Source organism: Narcine bancroftii, chromosome 4 (genome assembly GCF_036971445.1).
Source record: "Narcine bancroftii isolate sNarBan1 chromosome 4, sNarBan1.hap1, whole genome shotgun sequence".
NCBI classification, from domain to species: domain Eukaryota; kingdom Metazoa; phylum Chordata; class Chondrichthyes; order Torpediniformes; family Narcinidae; genus Narcine; species Narcine bancroftii.
Genome location: NC_091472.1, coordinates 204,562,154 through 204,585,916, shown reverse-complemented (window position 1 = coordinate 204,585,916; position 23,763 = coordinate 204,562,154). Strand labels below are relative to the sequence as shown.

At 46.9% G+C, this 23,763-nt stretch overlaps 2 protein-coding genes across 2 annotated transcripts; one reads left to right on the top strand and one right to left on the bottom strand.

Moving 5' to 3' along the window:
- Window positions 1–2,624: 2,624 nt before the first annotated feature.
- LOC138761491 (uncharacterized) lies at window positions 2,625–11,070 on the bottom strand. Its single transcript, XM_069933710.1, has 2 exons — window positions 7,388–11,070; window positions 2,625–6,841 (listed from the first exon to the last, which is right to left on the bottom strand). Exon 2 carries the CDS (start codon window positions 5,357–5,359, stop codon window positions 4,076–4,078), a length of 1,284 nt encoding a protein of 427 aa, XP_069789811.1. The 5' UTR covers window positions 5,360–6,841; window positions 7,388–11,070; the 3' UTR covers window positions 2,625–4,075.
- A 5,470-nt stretch (window positions 11,071–16,540) lies between these two features.
- Window positions 16,541–18,730, top strand: LOC138761493 (immunoglobulin lambda-1 light chain-like). Its single transcript, XM_069933714.1, has 3 exons — window positions 16,541–16,674; window positions 16,806–17,135; window positions 18,181–18,730. The coding sequence occupies exons 1-3, from the start codon at window positions 16,626–16,628 to the stop codon at window positions 18,501–18,503; spliced, it is 702 nt and encodes a 233-aa protein (XP_069789815.1). The 5' UTR covers window positions 16,541–16,625; the 3' UTR covers window positions 18,504–18,730.
- The last annotated feature ends 5,033 nt before the right edge of the window (window positions 18,731–23,763 follow it).

Sequence of the window (23,763 nt, the reverse complement as noted above, 5' to 3'; positions counted from 1 at the left end):
ATGGTGAACTTCTTCTTTGTCCTCTGACATTAGCAAAAACCTTTGCTTCATGCTCACTCTCAAAGAATTGAGAATGATAGTTTTCATAAAACACTTTCAACACAGCAGGATAACTAAAAGCAAAATTGTAACCTTTATGCCATAAAACATCTTTAACTGGATTCAATCCACGTCCGCATCTGATGATATCTTGACTCAAATCAGGGTAGAAGAAAACTCTACTATTCTGAACTATCATTGGAGCTTGCCTTTGTCTTGCATTTTGAACTGCATCGAAGAATTGTCCAAACAATTCAAACAACGAACTAACACAGCTCTTGGAGATTAACCAGGTAGGGGTGGTCTTCTTAAAGCTCTATGTGCTCTTTCCAATACCAATCCATCAGGAAAAGACTCTTCCCCCAAAATCTGGGGAATCCAATTTTTTTAAAATTTGACAGGATCTTGACCTTCTATACCTTCTGGCAAACCCACAATTTTCACATTATTTCTTCTGCTTTGATTTTCCAAATAGTCCATTTTTTTTTGGTTAACTCTTTTTCCCAGGCTCCTAAATCTTTAACTGATTTTTCAACCTTTACTATTGTTTCTGTATTAGATTGTACCTGTTGTTTACATTCAAAAAAAGAAGCTTCAAATTTTTCAAAGTTTTCCCTATTTTCTTTAACTTCTGTCTTAACCACAGTTAGGTCTGAAATTATATCAGTATTCATTTGAACCAGCTGGTTCAATTGACCAGTAATAACATCCAAATAAGAAGCAATACCTTCAAACATCATGTAAACAGGCCGAGGTGCAGTTTGAAATGCAGGATCCGATTTCATAAGTTGTAACTCACTTTCTTCCAGCTCTTCTTCCATTTCTTGTGCAGTGGGAGAGTAAAGTAAGAGGAAGTCAGGGGGTCGTCACTGCTGTCCACCCGCAGACCATTTTTTCATAAAATTACAGAGTTCTCCATAATTAACGATGCCATCCAAGCCAACAGTCACTGTAGATTGCGTATCTGCCGTCACAATCCTCTTCTTCCATGCTCCCGTCTCTTCCAATGGGGGTGTTCGTTGTAACAAGCCTCCAGGCTCATGCCCGACTTCTCGGGAGCCCATCCTTCCTCCGCAGAACGGGTCAAACCAGCGCTATCTTGAGACTGGTGAGTAGCTGTTGAAGATCGTTGAAGCTTGGGGATCGCTGAAAATGGATCCGAGGCTGTTCCAAGTTGTTTACGCTGCACTTCAAATCTGTATTTTCTTTTGTAACCGAGGCTTAGTTTTTTTTGCATTAGCAGCCATAATGGCTCACCAAAATATCAAACTGAAAATTAAAGTTTTAAAATTAAAGGGTTAAAAAACGGGCACTTAAAAGTCTGACCAGAGAGGGCAGGGATTACACATCTAGTCTCTACGCCATCTTGCCACGCCCACCTTTTCAAGATACATCTGATTGCCTTTATTTAGAGCAGCTAAGTGAGGGGTCTTCCCTGGGATTTTAAAAATATGAAAAATGGTTGTTATAAGACTGATGACACAGCACACATTTCATTTCTCATTGAAAAGAAATAGATACTTTGATGTAACTGAAGAGACAGATGGGCAGAAGCGTCCTCCAGAATGGATGCAAGGGTTGGAGCGAGGTGGGAATCATCTCCATTAAGAAAGGCATTGATCCATGTAATTGTTTGCTTCAGACATGCTTGTCTCCTTATTGAAGAAAATGTCTTTCTCTCTCTCTCTCTTAAGTTCTTCAAAAATTAAATGCTCACTATCTGTGCAGCCAGGCTGAACAGTCATGCAACCAGAGTGGAATCTACCCATCATCTCCTTGGCGGCACGGTTAGCATAAGGGTTAGTGCAACGCCGTGACCTTGCCGGCGACCCAGGTTCAAACTCTGTAAGGATTTGGTACAATCTCGCCATAGGCCCTTTCAAACTGTAATTGAAAGAAAACCACATGTCCGTGTGAGTTTCAGTTCCAACTGACTATTTGAATGTCCGTGTGCACCTCCAAGGGCAGCCACAAGCCCCACCCCGCGTCGACATTGACGTCACCACACTGCCGAAAAGTGCGGGCTGTTGCTGAGGCCATGAGGCACTCCCCACACCCGACGGCACCATCTTAAAGCAGCTGCCCCGCTATAGCGGCCGTGAAACGTGGGGCCGGTTCATCTGCATATCAATGTGCACTGCCACACAACCCCCACCCCCAGTGTCTCGCCGCATTGGACAGCCATCCACGTCTTTTGGACTGAGCCGTAACCACTGGTTGGCCTGGGTCTAAGTGTGCCGCTTTCAGCCTGTCTGCCGTCAACAGTTCTTCTCTGCCCCCAGTGTCTAGGGTGAATGTCTTGCCTGCTCATTTCAGGGCTTTGTAAGGTCCTTTGTAGGGACATTGGAGTGGGGCTGGGTGTGGGCCTCGTCAAACACACACAAAGTCTGTCGTGTCTAAATCCTTAGGGAATCAATCTGGCTGGATGCTGTGGTGGGGGGGGGGGGGGGCCAACGCAAGTCCATTAATAGTGTCCATTGACCTGTTTCTGAGTCTGTGCCCGGGCAGAGAAACTTACCTGTAGGGAAAGGGGTGGACCGTGTTAGGTCTGCTTTGTTCATGAATGAGTGAGTCAGACACCAGACTGAGTCGAAATCAAGGTTCTTTGTTCTTTATTACCGGATTGTAACACTTGCAACTAACAGTGTTAGTTGGAGAAGGCGCATTCTGCCGTTATCAGCAAGTGGTGTTTTTTTTATACCTCAGGATACGTACTTAGTAAATTATCATACCATTACATTGTCCAATGAATAAACTGTTGCTACCCTTCTCTGTTAGTCTGCTGCACATCATTCTTGTTAGTGCAAAGCTTATCTTGAGTGTACAAGGTCACATCTGCATTCTGTTACTCCTTAGTACTGGGCGACTCCTTCTCCAGTCCCATCTCATGATGTTTTTACCTTACAATCCCTCCTTTGTCCTCTTTAGAGGACAATCTTGCCCTGACTACGCTACCACCACGTTACATTAGTTCGCCTACTATTGCCAAGCTCTATACGGGTTCTGTTCATGGAGTTTTTTTGGCTGGTGGGCGAGGGCTCCCCCCAACCCTCTTTAGCGTATACGCCCCATCCGTTTCCCCGATCCCATTGCCCGTTTACAAGTTTTCTCCCCGTTTTCCCCCAAGCAAATAACTAGCTATCCCTTCTAAGCATTAGTAATTAGTTAAGATAAAAGTTAACATTCGTGCTACAATCTATTTTATAATCCCTCCTCCTCGTCACATTCTCCATCAGACTCCGGATCGATCTCAGCAATATTTGACGCCTCCTGTGACGTGAGAAAGTCCCGCTCCGTAGCTTGTAGAGCTTGATATTTCGGAGGCAGATCATCGCGGTTGGCAAAGGCTCTCTCAATGGTCCTCGTGACCAGCATTCGAATGCATGGAATACAACAACAGCCACAAGTGATAAAAATGGATACAGAAATGAACAATCCTAGGAAAAGTTGTCCCAACATTGTGCCCCATTTCCCAAACACTCCATGTAACCAGGACAAAACAGGTTTAGAGACTCCAGATTGGGCTTTTAATTCCTTCGCCAATGCTTAAGTTTTGTCAGCCCCTTAGTGAGTGACCCATCTGCCCTGTGTTATTAGAGATAGAAGTGCAGCATAGATCGAACTGGAAGGTGCTATCCTTGTCTTTATCTATCTTCAGAATAACTTTGGCCCCGCATGGATCCGAACTACTCTGTTGGCTTGTTTGGCAACCCACCAACAGGAATGCCCATAGGGCCCTCGGCATTGTCCACATTTGTGGACTCAGATCAGAAAGATATTTGTCTGAGTCCCCGTGATCAATATTTTCTCCTTTTATGGGTCGGTCTCTTTCTACTTTCTCATTCATTACCCGGTCCCATGCTTCAATATTCAGTCTGATAAATTTCCCTCCCTCCGAAGTGGAATATCCCAGGATTTCTGTCTGCCTGTATTCACACCCCATCGCTTCCTTCACCATCGGACCCAACTGTCAGGTGTGGTGATCTTTGGCAATTCCCAAGGTTACATGTGGCACACTTTCTACTCCTAAGCAGAACTACTCCATTTGTTCTTCTGTCATGACAACCATAGCAGCTATTCCCTCCTTACCCACAAAGATAAATGGACAATGTATCATTTCTGTCTTCCCTTCTTTTAGTTGGAGGGTACCCAAGGCGTCCAAACTATAGGGTGTAGGGAATGTTTCTCTAAGTGCTTCCCAAAATCTATTTCGAAGTGGGTCAAATTCTATTTCATCCCCCAATTTACTACTTCTAAGGATTCTCTCTATTTGCTTCAGGGCCCCTTCTGCCTTTATTTTTATCATGATAGTTCTGACATCTGCGAGTGCTAATTGTTCTTGACAAGTTTCTCGCTCAAAACAAGAGATCCATGAACCAGCCCCATTACTCAATGGAGGAAGTTTTTTCATTAGACTCTCTAAGTCCATTCGTGACCAGGGTACATATTTTTGATTTCCCTGCCCCGTGATCAGCAATGGGCATTGATATCTCAATTTTGGGGATTTCTGTTCCTTTTTTACTCTTGGAATACATGTATTTATTCCACCCTGTTCAGACACCTCTTCGTCACTACTGTCACTGTCCCCGTCAGGTTCTGATGTCTCAGAGTCAAAGGTATATCGTTCACGCTCGTCTCTAAGATAATTTTTTCGGTTAGAGTCTAGTGGCTTCACGTCTTTCTCTTTTGTCCTAACTATGTCCAGGCGGGCATGTCTACTCTTCTCCCTCCTGAGTTCTTTAATGCTACTTTTCTCCCATGGTGGGTCATATCTCGTTTCCTCATCTGTACTACACTTTTCGTCCTTTATTCCTATTACTGTTCCTCCAGCTTGGAGTTCTGCTGACAGTGTTGGAGTTATCTTTTCCATTTCTTTCAATACATCTACCATTAATTCTTTTTGTTCCTTGCTGGTCTGCCCCAGCACAATCACATCTTTGTTTAAGTTTTTAACGTTATCCTGAACCTTTTTCATGTTCCTTTTCTGCGTCTCTAAGTCTTTTTCTATTTTCTTGGATCCCGCGGGGGTCTCGACATCTATTACTCCCCCTTCTATTTTTAGTAAAGGGGCCTGTACCTTGTCTGACATGTCCCTATTCCCAATGTTCCTGTCATGTCCCAGTGTTTCAATATCTGGATACAAGGGACGTGACTCCTGGGTCCCGTCTGGGGTGTCAGGGGTACCTTGTGACTCCACATATGCATAGGGCGGGGGTCTACAAGCTATTTCTACAGGGGCCATAATAGGTGGGTTATCAGGGAGACCAAATTCTTCGAATATAGCTAGGACATCGCGGTACTGCATCTCCTTGTCTCTCATCTTTTTTTGTGCACTCTCGATTAAAGATTTTCCTTTCTATGTCCTGTTTGTATAATTGTATAAGACTCACTTATAAATGATTTATTGTCAGAGTACATACATGACATCACACATCCAGAGACTATGAGAGAGAGAGAGAGAGAGAGAGAGAGAGCGAGAGCATAGCTAGAGAAAGAGATAGAGAGGCAGATACACAGAGCACGAGAGATAGAGAGAGAAAATGCCTTGCACTGGCCCCACTGGGAGAAAAGTCTTCAGATTAACACTTTCGTTTCATGGTTACACCTTTAAAAGGTTCTCATCTTGTGATCACTGGTCTGGATCAGATTGGGTCTCCCACCACTGGGAACCATCACTCCTTCCTTCCCTCCCACCTCGAGTGAGCTACACGTCAGCCCACAATGTCTGCCCTGATCCCACAATGGTGGGGGTGCGGGAAAGAGGGAGGGAGAGAGGATAAAACAGGATCCCATTTGATGCGGAGCTGGAATTGTGGGCACAAAATTAAAACCAAATTGTATTTCTCTGCCCTGCCCCACCTGGGGATTTCAGGGCAGCACCGCCACAGATTGGGATTGGGAGGGGGAGTGGGTGAGAGAGGAGGGGGGGAGAAGAGAGAGAGGGGGAGAGAAGAGAGAGGGGGGAGGGTGAAAGGAGGGAGGGAGAGAGCAAACCCGGACACTTCGTGGCTGGAAACTGGAAACAGGCAATTTTCCTTTCCCTTCTGTGTTTTGTTTCTTCCAGCTTATCTAAGACCCTACGCTTTAGAATTTTGTTTCCCTCACCTGTCAGGAACATCTCAGCGCTCCCGGGTAACCACCCCATCTTCCTCCAGCGATCTACACATTTTCAGAGAATTTTTTGTTTCTCCAATGCCACATTACTGATATTTCGCTTCCCTAACTCCTGATTAATTTCCCTAATAACTCGGTCAAAGGTCTTAGCAGACAATTGTGCAGCCATTGCTGCAGGGTCGCTTCCTAATGCCTCTTTTAATTTAGGTTCTTGTCCGTTTAGGGGATCTATGTTAACGAAAATCGCTTTTAAAAAATGTCTCTTTGCAGGCCAGATGACAAAAAAAATTTTTAGTGAAACAGTCTCTAAGTCTGGTCCTCCAGTGGACCTCAGACTGTCCTGTATACTCTGATTGCTCGTCTTCCACTCTCTGTTTTCCCAAAGAGGTCTGAAAGTTAAATTACAACTAGGAAACCAAATTTTTTGGGCTATATTTTTGTCCAGTTTCCCTGTACCAATCTATGAATTTACGTAACTTTATCTCCTTGGTGATGCTGGGAATACCCTCATTTAACTTATCAAAAATACTTCGAATAAACCGGGTGTCTCTTAAGATTCTGTCAACTTTTTCATTGATATCTCCTACCTGATCCGGACACAGCTTTTGCAGCCTTTCGTCGTCGTCCTTGTTCACCAGGCAGGCGTCCCTGAGTACTCTTTTTGTCGTCTCAAGGTCTCTAATGTCCGCTGTGGTATTCCACCACGGCAAATTGGGGAAATAAATTCTTAAGTTTTCAAGTGTACAAACATTATCATACCTACCGGACATTTATAAGTGAGTCTTTTTATACAATTGAGACCAATAAGCCTGAACCTTCGTTTTCTTTCAAAGCCCAACCTTCAGGTGGGAGATTTCTCCTCTTAATAACCAGTTTAGGACAGAAAACTCAGGTCCCCAATTGTTCATAGACCACCTTCTCACTCTATTGGACTTTGCAACGACACAATAAAGACTTTTTAAACTCTAGTTGTTTGTCGGCGAAGCACTTATCAAATGTCATTCAACCACCTTAAGGACTTTTCTTCTCTCTTTAACCACTTACGTGATACAATCCCGGCAGGTGACGACCTTCAATTATGGTCGTCTAATTTGTCCGATCTCCAGTTCTTACTGATAATCATAAAGATTTTAAAAGAGAGAATTTTGTTAAAACAGGCTTCTCTGGACCTTTTTATCAGCCGGCTGAGATGATTGTCAAGAAAAACAGAAACCGTCGTCCAGTGTCCACTCACCCATCACGTCGGGGTCACCAAATTGTTAGGTCTGCTTTGTTCATGAATGAGTGAGTCAGACACCAGACTGAGTCGAAATCAAGGTTCTTTGTTCTTTATTACCGGATTGTAACACTTGCAACTAACAGTGTTAGTTGGAGAAGGCGCATTCTGCCGTTATCAGCAAGTGGTGTTTTTTTTATACCTCAGGATACGTACTTAGTAAATTATCATACCATTACATTGTCCAATGAATAAACTGTTGCTACCCGTCTCTGTTAGTCTGCTGCACATCATTCTTGTTAGTGCAAAGCTTATCTTGAGTGTACAAGGTCACATCTGCATTCTGTTACTCCTTAGTACTGGGTGACTCCTTCTCCAGTCCCATCTCATGATGTTTTTACCTTACAACCGTAAACCAGTTCCGTGGAGGATGGTTGCAGATCCTCCTTGGGGGCCATCCTGATACCCAACAGGACCCAGGGAGCTCATCCGTCCAGGTTGGACCATCTAGCCACACCTAATTTGAGGTGGCAGTGGAAGTGCTCCAGAGCCCATTGGGCTGGGGGTGGTATGATGCAGGTTTATTCCCAGGAGGGTGGCGAGTTGTGTCTCGAGGGCAGATGTAAACTGGGCGCCGCTGTCGCTGCTCATGTGTGCTGGAACTCCGAACCTCGTGATCCAATGGGCAAGCACCATCCTGGTGCAGGACTCAGAAGTGACTTTGAGGGGAATAGCTTCTGGCCACCTCGTCATGCGGTCAACCACCGTAAGCAGGTAACAAGCATTCCTGGACATCGGCAGGGGGCCCACAATGTCTATGTGGATGTGCTCAAAACACTTCACCGGGGGGGGGGGTTGAAATGCTGCACCGGGGTCTTTACATGGAAGTGGACTTTGGAGGTCTGGCATTGGGTGCAGTTGTCTGCCATCTGAGCAACCTACTTCTTGAAGCCATGCCACACAAATTGGTCCACCACTATGCACATCGAGGTTTTGATAGACAGGTGTGCCAGGTCATGGACCATTTTGAAAGCTTGCTGCCTCCACTGTTGTGGCACAAACCGGATGCAGTGTGCCAGTGGAGATGTCGCATAGCTGCATGTCAGAGCTGTCTGACCGCTTGAGGTCTTCGAGGCAGAGGCTGGTGATGGCAGTGTGGAATGCCTGCATCTCGCTAATCCTCCTTTTGCGCCTGTGAGAGTTGAGCATAATCAAGGCCGGGGGCTAATGTGTGGATCATGGGTCATGAGAGAGCGTTCGCCATGACATTCTCTTTGCCCGCTAAGTGCCGGATGTTCATAGTGAAGTCAGAGATGTCTTTGCTGGCGGGCTGACCAGTGGTCCTTAGCATGGCTAGGGCTTCGGTTAGGGGCATGTGGTCTTTGAAGTCCGTGAAAGGCCCACCTCCAAGAAGTACCAGAAGTGTCTGATTGCCAGGTAAAGGTGTTATATTTGAGTTCGGTGGGGGGGCAGGTGCTGGCTGAAGAATGTCGCGGGTCTCCACTGACCTTCCACCGATTGCTCCAGTATGCGTCTGCGTCCACAGAGAGGGTGGTGTAGGCGTGGGACCATGGGTGTGCCAGTAGGGTGGGACTTGCCAGGGCGTCGTTTGTAGCGATGAAAGCCATTTCGGCCTCCTCCATCCACGCTAGGGTCTAGTTTTTGGTGGTCGTATGATGCGGGCTGTCCCTGGGATGAGTCGATTATAAAAGTTAACCATTTCTGTGAATTCCTGCAGGCCTTTGAGGCTGTCGGGTTGGGAGAAGTGGCAGATTGCTTCGACCTTCTCTGCCGATGGGGCGGCTCTGTCTGCCGTGATGGTGTGGCTCAAGAATTTCACGGAATCCTTGCCGAACTGGCATTTGGCCACATTGACAGCAAGGCCGAGTTCTGCCAGGCAGGCAAACAGTGTGCGGAGGTGGGCCTTTGCGCTCATCATGATCTTGGCTGGTGATGAGGATGTCGTCGAGATACATGAATGCAAAGTTCCAATTCTTGCCCACTGTGTCCATCAGTCGCTGGAATGTTTACGCCACATTCTTGAGGCCGAAGGGCAATTGCAGGAATTCAAACAGGCCGAACAGGGTGATGATGGCTGTCTTGCCGATGTCATCGGGGTGTATGGGATCTGATGGTAGTCCTTTGAAAAGACCCTCACGTCGTGCAGGTTGGTGGTAAAGTCCTGGATGTGGGGGTTGGGGTAACGGTCTGGTGTGGCCAGCCGTCGCAGCTATCAATGGCGGCTGGCCTGGTTGTTTCCATGGAAAGAGCCGAGGTGCCTGCACTTGCATGTCTGGGCTCCCCAGTGCTGGTGCTGGGTCCGGGGCAGGTCACCTAACTCATGGCAGCCTCATTTTCCGACTTTGTGAGTCATAGGATGCCTGCTTGTGCTGCGATCTTGCGTGGGTCATAGAAGTCTTAATCGGCCAATAGAAGCTGGATATCATCTGGTATCTGCTCTAGGAATGCCTGCTCGAACAAGCATCTCCTCCATGAGGGCAGACGCGATCTGTCTCCTAAGCCAATCAGGTGCATGAGCCTGGCGGTGCGCTGCCATCTGGACAGGCCAAACGTGCTGAGGAACTGGGGGCATTTACCCTCTTCGGGTGGTTCGTGGATCAGGTCGTCCACTCTGGTAGCCGTTTCCTAGTCGAGGGCGCTGACCACGTGGTAAAACATCGTTGAGTCTGAGGTTATCTGCCTGAACCATGTGGGCGGGCGGGGGGCGGCCGTTGGACTGTTGCCGTGTCCATGATCGAGAGGCCAAAACCGTCTGGACTCATCGGGGTCACCAACGTAGCGGGACGGGGTGCGTTTCCGTTTCAACGGCTTTTATTCAAATGTCTGCGCGCGCCTTTCAGGTCAGGCGCAAGCCCCGCCCCATGTCGTCATTGATCTCACCACGCTGCCGAAAAGCGCGCGCTGTGGCTCAGGCCACGAGGCAGCTCCCAAAACCGATGGTGCCATCTGAACGCAACTGCCCCGCCATCACGGCCCTGACACCTGGGGCCAGTTTGCCTGCGTATCAATGTGCGCTGCCACACTGCCTTGTCAAAGGTGGGGGGTGGGTCAACCCTGTCGGAACCCAACAGGGATCCTGACCAACCTCAGAGGTAGTCAGAACCCCACCTAGGTCGCGTGCACAGGCGATCTGAACAGGAAAATGGCCGGGCTGCTTATTCCAGGGATGTCAGTGTTTGCGTGCGTGCGTCACCGGGCAGCCACCATCCGAACATCCGGCAGTACTTCCGGTGATTACGTGTCGCGTCATTGCGGGGGCGGGTTTCCCCTTAAATCGCTGGCTTGGCGATGTAATGGGTCAATCCCTCTGCAATTTAAAAGGTGCTTTGCCCCGGTAATCTCATCCGGGTCCCAGGAGGCCTAACCAGGTGTCTGCCTGGGGTTTCCCCGGGGGCTCCGATTTCTTCCTACCCCTCCCCCCGAAACGTACCGGGGTTTGTAGGTCAGTTGGGGTAAATTGGGCGTCATGGACTCGGAGACCGAAGAGGTCTGTTCTCGCTCTGTCTCTCGAAATTTAAACAAAATCACTGAACCACGTGGCCCTCGATATCCACTGTCTAGAACAAAGATCAGCCATGATTCTTTTTTTCCCCCCAACTGGGAAGATCTGGTCAGTGACCCCACTCCCCAATGAGGCAGATCTGGTCAGTGACCCCACTCCCCAACGAGGCAGATCTGGTCAGTGACCTCACTCCCCAACGAGGCAGATCTGGTCAGTGACACCACTCCCCGGCGAGGCAGATCTGGTCAGTGACCCCACTCCCCAACGAGGCAGATCTGGTCAGTGACCCCACTCCCCAACGAGGCAGATCTGGTCAGTGACCTCACTCCCCAACGAGGCAGATCTGGTCAGTGACACCACTCCCCGGCGAGGCAGATCTGGTCAGTGACCTCACTCCCCAACGAGGCAGATCTGGTCGGTGACACCACTCGCTGGCGAGGCAGATCTGGTCAGTGAACCACTCCCCGGAGAGGCAGATCTGGTCGGTGACACCACTCCCCGGCGATGCAGATCTGGTCGGTGACACCACTCGCTGGCGAGGCAGATCTGGTCAGTGACACCACTCCCCGGCGAGGCAGATCTGGTCAGTGACACCACTCCCCGGCGAGGCAGATCTGGTCAGTGACACCACTCCCCGGCGAGGCAGATCTGGTCAGTGACACCACTCCCCGGCGAGGCAGATCTGGTCAGTGACACCACTCCCCGACGAGGCAGATCTGGTCAGTGACACCACTCCCCGGCGAGGCAGATCTGGTCAGTGACACCACTCCCCGGCGAGGCAGATCTGGTCAGTGACCTCACTGCCCAATGAGGCAGATCTGGTCAATGACCTCACTCCCCAACGAGGCAGATCTGGTCAGTGACACCACTCCCCGGCGAGGCAGATCTGGTCGGTGACACCACTCGCTGGCGAGGCAGATCTGGTCAGTGACACCACTCCCCGGCGAGGCAGATCTGGTCAGTGACACCACTCCCCGGCGAGGCAGATCTGGTCAGTGACACCACTCCCCGGCGAGGCAGATCTGGTCAGTGACACCACTCCCCGGCGAGGCAGATCTGGTCAGTGACACCACTCCCCGGCGAGGCAGATCTGGTCAGTGACACCACTCCCCGGCGAGGCAGATCTGGTCAGTGACACCACTCCCCGCCGAGGCAGATCTGGTCAGTGACACCACTCCCCGGCGAGGCAGATCTGGTCAGTGACCTCACTCCCCAACGAGGCAGATCTGGTCAATGACCTCACTCCCCAACGAGGCAGATCTGGTCAGTGACACCACTCCCCGGCGAGGCAGATCTGGTCAGTGACCTCACTCCCCAACGAGGCAGATCTGGTCAATGACCTCACTCCCCAACGAGGCAGATCTGGTCAGTGACACCACTCCCCGGCGAGGCAGATCTGGTCAGTGACACCACTCCCCGGCGAGGCAGATCTGGTCAGTGACACCACTCCCCGGCGAGGCAGATCTGGTCAGTGACACCACTCCCCGGCGAGGCAGATCTGGTCAGTGACACCACTCCCCGACGAGGCAGATCTGGTCAGTGACACCACTCCCCGGCGAGGCAGATCTGGTCAGTGACACCACTCCCCGGCGAGGCAGATCTGGTCAGTGACCTCACTGCCCAATGAGGCAGATCTGGTCAATGACCTCACTCCCCAACGAGGCAGATCTGGTCAGTGACACCACTCCCCGGCGAGGCAGATCTGGTCGGTGACACCACTCGCTGGCGAGGCAGATCTGGTCAGTGACACCACTCCCCGGCGAGGCAGATCTGGTCAGTGACACCACTCCCCGGCGAGGCAGATCTGGTCAGTGACACCACTCCCCGGCGAGGCAGATCTGGTCAGTGACACCACTCCCCGGCGAGGCAGATCTGGTCAGTGACACCACTCCCCGGCGAGGCAGATCTGGTCAGTGACACCACTCCCCGGCGAGGCAGATCTGGTCAGTGACACCACTCCCCGCCGAGGCAGATCTGGTCAGTGACACCACTCCCCGGCGAGGCAGATCTGGTCAGTGACCTCACTCCCCAACGAGGCAGATCTGGTCAATGACCTCACTCCCCAACGAGGCAGATCTGGTCAGTGACACCACTCCCCGGCGAGGCAGATCTGGTCAGTGACCTCACTCCCCAACGAGGCAGATCTGGTCAATGACCTCACTCCCCAACGAGGCAGATCTGGTCAGTGACACCACTCCCCGGCGAGGCAGATCTGGTCAGTGACCTCACTCCCCAACGAGGCAGATCTGGTCAATGACACCACTCCCCGGCGAGGCAGATCTGGTCTGCGACACCACTCGCCGGCGAGGCAGAGAGGAATTCAAGTAGCGATTAAAGATCGGAAAGCTCAGCCTGAACTCCGCGGCGGGCCTTTATTTTTTAATATCAGTGGAGATATTTAACGCACACGATTGAAAATAATTTGAAATAAGTTAAAGATTGTCGTCATTAAAGCACCTTATCAAAATGCCCAACCTTTAACATTGTTCTTTGGAGAATGGGTGGGTGGCGACAATGAATTAATTGCAACACGCTGTAACCACTGCACTGAATGGCAGGTGCATTGGATCATCAAATTCGCTGGGGACTGAGCACCAACTCTTCCGCCCGTCCCCACAGTCCGAACAAACATATGACCCAATTCTATTCAGTATGGCTCTGAATATTAATTATATTTTGATTGGTGCACATCTGTGTGTGCGTTTAAGAATGAATCAAATGTATTAATGAAATTCCTCAGGGCATTTGAAGATTCTAGAGCAGAAATATCGCCGTGTGATGATGAATTTCAATGAAGATTAATGCCCCTCCTATGTATAATGAATCTGCAACTCCCTCCTCCCCGTTGTATTCCATCCGTTCTCATTCCAAGGATGCCGAGTTTGGGCGATATCACTTGGGGCGGGCGCGATTGGTGTCTGGTGCAAAATCGTGACGGGTCCAGGCACGGAGAAAGAAAGGGGAATGGGTGGCATGTATTCAAATACGTTTTTTTAAAAGCACAGCTGAAGATAATTCTTAAATATTTTTCAAGCTTAACTGGTTTTTGTTCCTAAATACCTTTAAAAAAAATAATTAGATTCTCTTTTGTTTGGAAAAACAAGCGCCCCTTCCTCAAAAAGAAATTCCTTCAAAGTGCTAAAATAAATGGAGGTTTGGCATGAACTAATTTATATCTTATTACCTGGAAACGAATGTTAGATGCATTACTATTTGTAATGTCAAGATGACTTGACCTAGAGTCTTGACCTAGACCTAGTCTACTAAACGGTAGCCTCTCCTTTCGATGCTTGCCTTTTGTGGCTTCCAAGTTAACTGATAATTCTGTAGTCAGGCACGTTTTGAGAATTTGCCTTCAATTCAGAAAACATTTTGGTGTCCGTAGGTCTTTATTGATTAGCCCTATTCTCCGTAACGTCTTTTTAACCTTCGGTCCAAGATATCGGTTACACTCAATGACTGAGCTTGGGTATCCAATCTTTTCTAGATCTAAAACGTGCTTGCTTTTCAACAATTATCTGTTAAATTTAAAATACCTAAACGTCACTTTTTTTTCCAGATTAGGACCTTCTTAAATTCTTTAACGTTGAAGCTTCCCCAGGATTTAAATGTTTAAACTTATTTGGGATGTATACAGTTTTAAACCCAATCACGAAAGATTCCCTTCTGCCCTTTATGAACGGTTCTCAAGATCTAGGGATAGTTCCCTGGGTGGTATTAAGAAAATATTGAAACCAGACTGTCAACAACCATTTGCCGAAACTACATTGAAACTATTTTGAAACGTGTTCACTCATCTTCTCTGCGCAAGACATTCATGAATTCAATTTAAAGTCGTCCATCGAGCACATGGTTCAGTTAGCTAAATTTTATCCTAATATTACCTCTCGATGTGATAAATACATAACCGAGGAAGGCGCATTGTCGCATATGTTTTGGCTATATCCTTGTCTCTTCAATTGACTCCTGTTGCTGTCTTTGGAGAGTGAGTGGGGCCAATGGACTTAATACTGATTTTGTCACAACCCCGTGTCTTGGCTTTTGTTTCCCTCATCACTAGAAGCGCCATGTTGCAGGGATGGAAAGATTTTGTCCCTCCCACTCCTACTCAATGGATGTTGCATGTGATGGCATGTCTGTCTCTAGAGTGAAAAAATATGTACGCGTTCCGCTACTGCAATGGATCTCAACTTTCCTTCTCTTTGTGGTCCTTTTCTCAATTCCTTTCAAAAATTATAGATTAATTATCTCTGATTTTTTACGACCCAGCAGCCCTCATGGTGGGCGGTGGGGGATGAGTTTGATTCTTAGTGTAGGAAACTGTTTTTCTTTCTCGTTTACTATTTTCCATTTAATAACATAGGTTCTGTGTTACCTTGTTCATTGTTACTTGATTCTTGTAACTCGATATTAATTTACTTTATTATTACCACATATACCCATATAGTTTGTCTATGTTAAAACCAATTAAAAAAAGATTGAGAAAGCACAGCCGAGGCTTAATGATTTCGGAACGCAGAGAAAGATGGTGAAAACAGACCCAATCAGGTTGTCGAAAACGAATCCTATCAGAATTTGAGGGTAAATCATCGACGGTGAGTCGGGAGAGGGCTGGTCGATCAGTCGCTGTTGAGGGGGCTCCATCTCTCTTTCTGCGCTATAATGGATTACATCATTTAAAAATGACTTCCTTCATTTCGGCCTTGCATCCTACGCTAAGACGAATAACATTGCACAACATTGTTTTTCATAACGTTTGGGGTAAAAAAAAAATAGGATTACGAACACGTAAGATGATTTTAGATTGCAGTATCGCGTAGGAGGTTGGACAAATATTAAATTAACTTTGACTGAGTGTAGCTGTATAATGGTATCGTGATGCGGACACATTGCGTGAATTCAACTGACCTAAAAAATGTTTTGCCGCCGATTTTCGTGTCAGTGTCCAACAACAGTGGGCCAGCATTGGATGAATTGCAGTCGCCCTAATACCGCTTTTCCCATGGTCGCAATGTTCGTCGCGGACTCCACCAAGGTCAGGAGGGACGAAGTCCAAGGGCGAATGCAGGAAATGAATTTTTCAACGGCGCATGTTAGAAATATGACAGGAAATCACAATAATAGCTTGTATCTAAAAGAGAGCAAACCTTTCAGGCGATTTTCGTGATCAACAGCCCCACATCCCTATAATATGCCCAGAAGTGTTCAGGAAGCAAAATCTTGGTTGTCCAGTGCAATTGGAGTTGAGGTACACGGTCCAATTGATGGCGGGAGAAGACTTGAGAATCGGCGGAAACCTTTCCCATTTATACCCCCCCCCCCCTTCTCCTTTTAAATATTATAGAATCTTACAAAATCAAGCCACGGTTTATTGATTCTTCTGGACTTTTGGATCTCTTTATTCTCCATGAATTCCCTCTCGACAAAACTTTAGAATTGTAGAACTTGGAATGCCCATTTTCTCACAGCGACAACCATTGTGGTTCTCGAGTTTCCTCCATTTACACCAGGATGACGCTGTGACATATTGTTTTTCCACTGTAAAGTGTGTCTGAGGTGCGGATACCACTTGTCACAAGACCAGGAGGCGTGACTACATGAGAACATATTTGCATGAATGACAGCATAAATATACTGGCAGGTTCGGACCGTCTTAAAACGCGTTTAAGAGCGAGTGGAAGAAGTTGCAGTTCAGAACCATTCTGACTCGATTCTTCGGGCAACCTTCCCACCATGAGGTCGTGGGTTGGAGTTCTCTTCGGACTGGTCCTTTGTCTCCATGGTAAGTACTGTATAATACGTGTGGGCTTGCGCAGTGATCGGGTTAACTGACTTGTGTGCGTCTCGTCAGAAGTCAGTTTCCGTGGTCGCACCGAATTCCATGGTCTGAAATTGATTTTTATTTTCCGCCAGGCACAGACGCGGATGCTACTTTGACCCAACCAAACTCCATCTCCGCCTCTCCGGGGGAAACCATCAAGATCAGCTGTACCATGTCAGGCGGCAGCATAAGCGATTGGTACTGCAGCTGGTACTGGCAGAGGCCCGGCGGTGTTCCACGGCTTGTCTGGTCCGAGAGCAACGGCAGACCTTCGGAGATTCCAGATCGATTTGATGGTTCAGTGGACGGATCGAGTAACAAAATGCATTTAACTATAACCGGAGCGCAACCCGAAGACGCTATTGATTATTATTGTTTTGCAGCGCGCACCTTTGGTAAAGGAACGAAGCTGAATTTGGGCAGTAAGTCAATTATATTCAATCTAAATTAATCGTTTCATTTAAGCGTTTTCCATTCATTTCAACAAGGCATTATTCATTGCGTAAAGCATTTTGATATCAATTGTATCTCTTTCATCTGACGATTTCAGAAAAAAAACCATCATTGGACGTATTAAAAATATTAATATCTGCGGATGTTAAAAATCTTTTAAGAGACTATTCTGAGAAAAATGGACGTCAGGGGATTTTCTGGCACTTCTTAAAGAAGGCAGAGCACTGTGGGCCGAAGGGATTGCACTGGGCTGCAGATTTTTAATCTTCTGTGTTAAAGGACCGGGAACATCACAGCATTTTTTTTACACTTTGCTTCATCGGGGAATCAGGTTGGAATGGGCGAGGGCTCCGTGGGATGAATTGCCCGGCCATTAAACTGGGGATATTAAGTTGACTGTACCTTAAAATGATTTCCGAGGAACATGCAATATTTTTAATAGGGTTGACAGGGTAGATGACACGTCACTTGACAGCTCGCAGTCTCAAAAAAAGAAGTTGGCTGTTGACGGCCGATAAATATTTTCAACAAAAGGGAAAGTGGTTCTCAACCTTTTCCCTTTCCACTCACATCCCACTGTAAGTAATCCCTCTGCTATCGGTGCTCTGTGATTAGTATGAGATTGCTTAAGGTGGGATGTGTGTGGAAATAAAAAGTTTGAGAGCCACTGTTTTAATCGTCCCTAATTGACTCGTTATACACACGAAATGGGCCAATTATCATTTTTCTCAAGCAAAATATTTTCAAAATATAAGCAGGCCCACTGGGGTAGAGAGAAATTTTGGAATTGTCTCTGGATTCTCATTCGAGAGAGATTTGGAGTATTCAAGGAATTGAAGAATATTGTCTCAGTGCGGGAAAGTTCTCCTGAAATAGAAGATCAATCAGGATCTTCCTAAAAGCCGAAATCGGCTCGAGGAGACAAAGGGCCGACAACTACAATTTGTCCCTCTCCGAATTTCAAAGCGACTAAGATCGAATGGATGTTCAAACACACTTGTTTCTATTTTTCAGTGTCACAGCCCCCCGTGGTGTCCGTCCTCCGACCTTCAGCCGTCGAGATCGCAACGAAGGACACGGCCACCCTAGTGTGTTTGGTGAGCGGGTTTATTCCGGGCGCCTTGGACATTGAGTGGACCGTGGACGGCAGTGAGGTAAGGAACGGCGCTGCGACCAGCCCGGTCCAACAGGAGACAGACAACACGTTCAGTGCGAGCAGTTATCTGACTCTGTCAGCCTCAGACTGGAACTCGCACGAACTTTACTCTTGTGTGGTTAAACATGAGACCCTGGCAAATCCGATGAAGACAAACATCGCGAAATCGAGCTGTATCTGAGTCAACGATCCTTTACTGATCTGTTATATTTGTCAGCATGTGACTGTTTTTTTTTAAATTTTGCAATTTCAGTTTGGTGATTTTTGTAACGAAAGCCATAAAATCAGCAAGATTGTGTATTTTGCTTACTTGATTCCGCTCACTAGCGTTCTACGACTTCCAAGATGCATCGAAGGTTAGATGCGATTTGATCAATTACACCAAGTAATAAACTGCATTTTGCATTATCTCAGAATTTGCCCGTCTTTTCTGGCAGATGCCTCTGTTTCAATCAATGGCGATTTCCCAAATCGGATATAGTTGTTCAATTTTGTAATTATTGTGACATTCTACACCAGTGGTTTTCAAACTGCCCCCCACCCAGCTCACATTCCAGCTTAAGTATTCCCTCTGCCATCGGTGTTTTGTGATTAGTAAGGGATTGCTTAAGGTGGGATGTGGGTAGGAAGGAAAAGTTTGAAAACCCCTGTTTTAATCGTCCTTAATTGGCTCGTTATGTACACGGTTTCATACCTCCAAAGGAAATGGGTCAATTGACAATTTTTTTCAAACAAAATATTTCAGTAAAAATTGGGTTTAGAGCAGTGATTCTCAACCTTCCCTTCCCATCCGCATCGCACCTTAAGCAATCCCTTACTCATCACAGAGCACTGATGGCACAGGGATTACTTACAGTGGGATGTGAGCGGGAAGAAAATAATTGGGAACCACTGATCCACAGGCTCTGGAAGGGAGTGGGGTCTCCTGAATGAGAAAATTTGTATCTGATTATGGAAGACGAGACCATGTATCAATGCAGTGACACGCGCGTTGGTGCGCAGGCGAATGTCTTGAATGGAATCGGATAAAACTGGTAAATAAAAGAGCAATTTTGGATATCAGAAATAAAATTTTAAAACGCCGACATTGATCAACAGGGATAAAAGGACACACCCGGTCTTGCTTCATCTCTCCCACTGAAAAGGAAGTTGCAAATGCACCCGAAATGTTTCAACTGTCCGCTGATCTGCTGCGGTTTTCCAGGATTTTCTCTCTCTATTTATTTAAAATAATAATGCCACCGATTCGGGTGAAGTACACAGATTAGTTTGTCCAGAGAGGCAGGAGAATCACTGAACCACTGCAAACTTTTTGCTGACTGTCTCTTGCGTCCTACTAAAGTAGCAAATATTTGGCGTGTGATGAGGGGACGGGACGGGAGGTTGGGGTGGGGGTGAGTTGTCTCCCAGCTCCAACGGCTTTAATCCAATCCTTTCTCGGGCTGTCCAGGAAAAGGGCCCATCATCAGACTCGAAAACGTCCGCATCCATTGGGCAGAGAGGCATATAACATGTACTGGACAATAGATTGAATGAATGGTCTAAAGATTGAATGACTGAAGAGTTGGTTGTCATGTACATTAGCACCATGTACGGATGACATGAAAATCTTGTGGCAGCTTCCCAGGTGCCTAAAACACGTTAAGCAAGTTAAGAAATAATTAACCACGAAGAGTAAAAATTTTCATAAATATGGACAGAGGTAAACAAAATTATGAGGGGAATAAACAGGATAAATATAGATCAGCTTTTTCCCCACTGAGGGTATGTGAGATACAAACCAGAGGACATGGGTTAAAGGTGAAAGGGGAAAAGTGTAGGGGAAACTTTTTCACGCAGAGAGTGGTAGGGGTATGGAACCAGCCGCTAGCTGAAGCAGTGAATGCGGGCTCAATTTTACCAGTTAAGAAGAATTTGGACAGGTACGTGAATGGGAGGGCTAAGCACTGGGTGCAGTCTGAAAGGGCAGAAGGGCCTGTTTCTGTGTTGTAGTGTTCAATTGTTCTCTGAAGAGAAACGATTTTTAAATTTTTCACCATAAATGTCATAACTTAATTAAAGAATCATTTAATTCGACAACAAATTCTTCCAGAGAAGGGCATCTGATGATTTTTTTTTTAAATGTGGCAAAATGGTTTTACACTTATTGGTTTGTCCGACAAAACGCAGTCCAGAAACAATTTATGAGTTGAAATCTCATGAAGGCATGATATCTGCTTTATAAACTAATGAATGTGAAAGCAATCTATTGAAGTGGAATTAAAGGTGAATGGGAGAATGATCGGAATATCTCTTCCTCAGAGGAAGAAGGGACTTCAGTTATGGGGCCTGATTTACGGTTCATGATTTTGCGCTGGGCAGAGTATTTTCGATTCAAAGTGCCACATCGTGTCCATTTCTCCAAAGTCAAACCTGCTCAAATTTATTCTGATATGAATTCACTTTCTGACAAAGGTGAAATATTCGATGCCTCTTTGCTACACGTGTTTTGGGCTTGCCCTAACTTGCAATAATAAAATTGGACCGACATTTTTAGAACTTTTTCAACCCTATTTGGGATCACTTCAGATCTATGTCCGGTAATTGTCCTGTTTGGTTTTTCTAAAGATTTTTTTTTTTTCATTTTAATTTTTTTTATTTAAATTTTTAAAATATTATTTATCTTCTATCCAAAGACAGGTTATACCATTCCCCATTTTATTAGTAAAAAGAACAATCTTGTTAAAATGGAAAGACGAGTTCCCACCTGCACATAATCAATGGATATTAGATATTATGTCCTTTTTAAATCTAGAGAAAATTAGGCACAAATGTCACGAAAATGAAGATTTCTTTCGGTAAGACGTGGGGCCCATTTCTAGCTCACTTCCATCATCGGACTGATCAGGTGCGGTGATGAATGTCACTGGGCGGGCTTGTTTGGAACCCCTGAGGTCGCTTGTTCAGATTTACACGACTCTCAACATGAATTGTAACCGTGATCGCCGTGGGCTTGATTTCGTTTCATTTTTGTTCTGACTTATCTCTTACAATATTGTAAGTGTTACCATTTATTGGATTTAGAATTGAGTCGCATTGCTACTGTACCATATGTAATGAGTTGTAAATCTCATTGCAATTGATTTACTGCTTTTTTTCGGGTAAACCTCCATAAAAATGATTTTAAAAGAATGAACTCCGCCTGAGTTCGGCTTCCTGTCCTGTAAGACGCCGATCAGAGTCATACGCACAGGGGGGATTTCTGTGGCGCTGCGCTCCGCTTTGGCGAGTGTGGCCACATTTGAGGAAGGATGTTCAGCGGAAGTCGATCTTGCGAGTGCTCTGCTAAACGGAGGGCCGTTGTTTTCAGAATGGTTTTGTGGTGATATGTCATTACACCATTAGGTCACCAGGGGTCACCCCGGTGTCCTTGTATATAAAGCAGTCCAGAGCCACAGTCTAGCCTTCCAGTTTGGTCTTGCAGAGAGACAAGACCTCTTAGTGTACATATTAGTTTTTTAAACCTGTCTTATACTCGCATGGCTGGTGTGGTTATTGTCAGTACAATTTAATAAACTAATATGATAGCTACTAGGATGAAAGCTGCTTCTGCTCCAACGCGCATTCCCGACAACCTGGAGACTCTTCCTGAGGAATGGAATCCGGGGACGACTAGCACACACGTGCATCCGAGGACAGAGATGGCGAGGGACTGCTGTACTGGAATCATGGTGGAATATGGGGAAGACCACAGAAGTACTATAGGGCAGGTAAGGAAACGGCCAAGAGCCCTGCCTGCCCATGGGTTCGCCGGTACAGGCACCGCTGACCCTAAACCCCAGTCCAATCAGAAAGGAGCCACTACAAGCGCAGGTGGAAGGATCTCCACAAGTCATGCTCCTGATCGCCATGTATGTGCAGAATTCCAAACCACTCCAGAGCCAGAGAAAGCAGACACTGCTACTGTCATTCCCCCAGCAGCAGTTTCTCCAGTACCACGGAATCCTGACACTACCACTGGGATTCTCCCTAAGGCTGCTGCAAGTGTCCCAAAGCCAGAGACTCAGCCAACAACCCCAAACACCCAGGTAACTCCTCCAGCAGACACAAACCCCACAGAGGCTCTACCAGTAGCTCCCAGTACCCCAGGGTCTACCCTTGCTACACCTAAGGGACCAGAGACTGTGGCTTAGCCATGTGCTGTGACCAGACAGGCTGGAGCTCGGCCCCAGAAATCACGGAGCCGGCATGCACTTCGGCCACTGGCAAAGATGCTTTCTGAATTATGTGGAGGGTGCTGAGGCATTGGATAAAGAGCTATTAATGTTGCTGTTAGTGCAGCTGGGAGACCACCCTTACTCCTTTATACAGGATGCCAGGACCTACCAAGAGGCAATGAGCATTTTACAGAGGCATTACAGTAAGGGGGATAGCGAACTCCCGGTACAGACTCATGACCAAGTCACAACAAGTAGGGGAGTCTGCCAGAGACTTATACTCTCTGAAAGACCTGGCGAGAAGCTGCAACTTTAAAGCAGTATCAACTCAGGAGTATGCGGAGGACCTTATTAGGGACAGAATTGTTGCTGGCATACTGTCCACTGAGATGAGTCATCGATTGCTGGAGAAAGGAATGGTGGGGCTAGATGAGACAGAGATTATTGCAGAAGCTTTAGAAAGCACCAGGAAAGAATTGGAGGAGTACTCACAGGACCCTGGGGCTGGGACAAGCGTCACACTGCTGGACTCTCTTGCCCCACGAAAAGAAAAATATGCTGCCTCACAGGAATTCACAGCAGCAGCAGCACCTTGAGGGTCCCAAGTGCTTTTTCTGTGGACAAAGAAAGCACCTCAGAGCCCTCTGCCCTGCCAAAGAAAATATCTGTTCCAACTGTGGAAAACGTGGGCATTATGCAAAAGTCTGCAGAAGCCCCAAGGCCCATTTGCATGCTAATGAGAGGCGGGAAAGCTCTTCTTTCTCCACAGACAAACAGAAGAAGAATGCCATGTGCAGCCAGCCATCTTGGACAAATGCTACAGAGCAGAGGACACAGTCTTCAGGAGATGAATATGACACTGAGTACTATCGGATGGAAGGACTCGAAGGACACGCCAGATTTGCTTCCCTATGCATGAATCAGGCGAGTCCACACAATTTATCTGATCCACTGTGTGCATCAAAATTAATGATGTGAGGGTAAATTGCTTAATAGGTAGTGGAAGCACTGAAAGTTTTATTGACCAGGGGTTAGTCAACCGCCTTGCTCTCCTCACATCCCCGAGTGAGCACCAGATCCTGTTAGTAGCCAGCAGCCTTGCGGCTGAGGTAAAACAGTTTTGTAGGGTTACTCTAGAAATCCAGGGCACAAAATACAAAGGGTTCAAATTATTAGTACTCCTTCATCTCTGTGCCCCGGTACTATTGGGGCTAGATTTTCAGTGCCAGTTAGAAAGCATTACAA

What these genes read in the sequence shown, in the direction of transcription:
- LOC138761491 (XM_069933710.1), bottom strand. Translation starts at nt 5,359, where the DNA reads ATGAGAGACAAGGAGATGCAGTACCGCGATGTCCTAGCTATATTCGAA.
- LOC138761493 (XM_069933714.1), top strand. Translation starts at nt 16,626, where the DNA reads ATGAGGTCGTGGGTTGGAGTTCTCTTCGGACTGGTCCTTTGTCTCCAT. An exon ending in ACTGGTCCTTTGTCTCCATG is followed by an intron (nt 16,675 to 16,805) that starts GTAAGTACTGTA and finishes ATTTTCCGCCAG; the next exon opens with GCACAGACGCGGATGCTACT. An exon ending in AACGAAGCTGAATTTGGGCA is followed by an intron (nt 17,136 to 18,180) that starts GTAAGTCAATTA and finishes TCTATTTTTCAG; the next exon opens with TGTCACAGCCCCCCGTGGTG.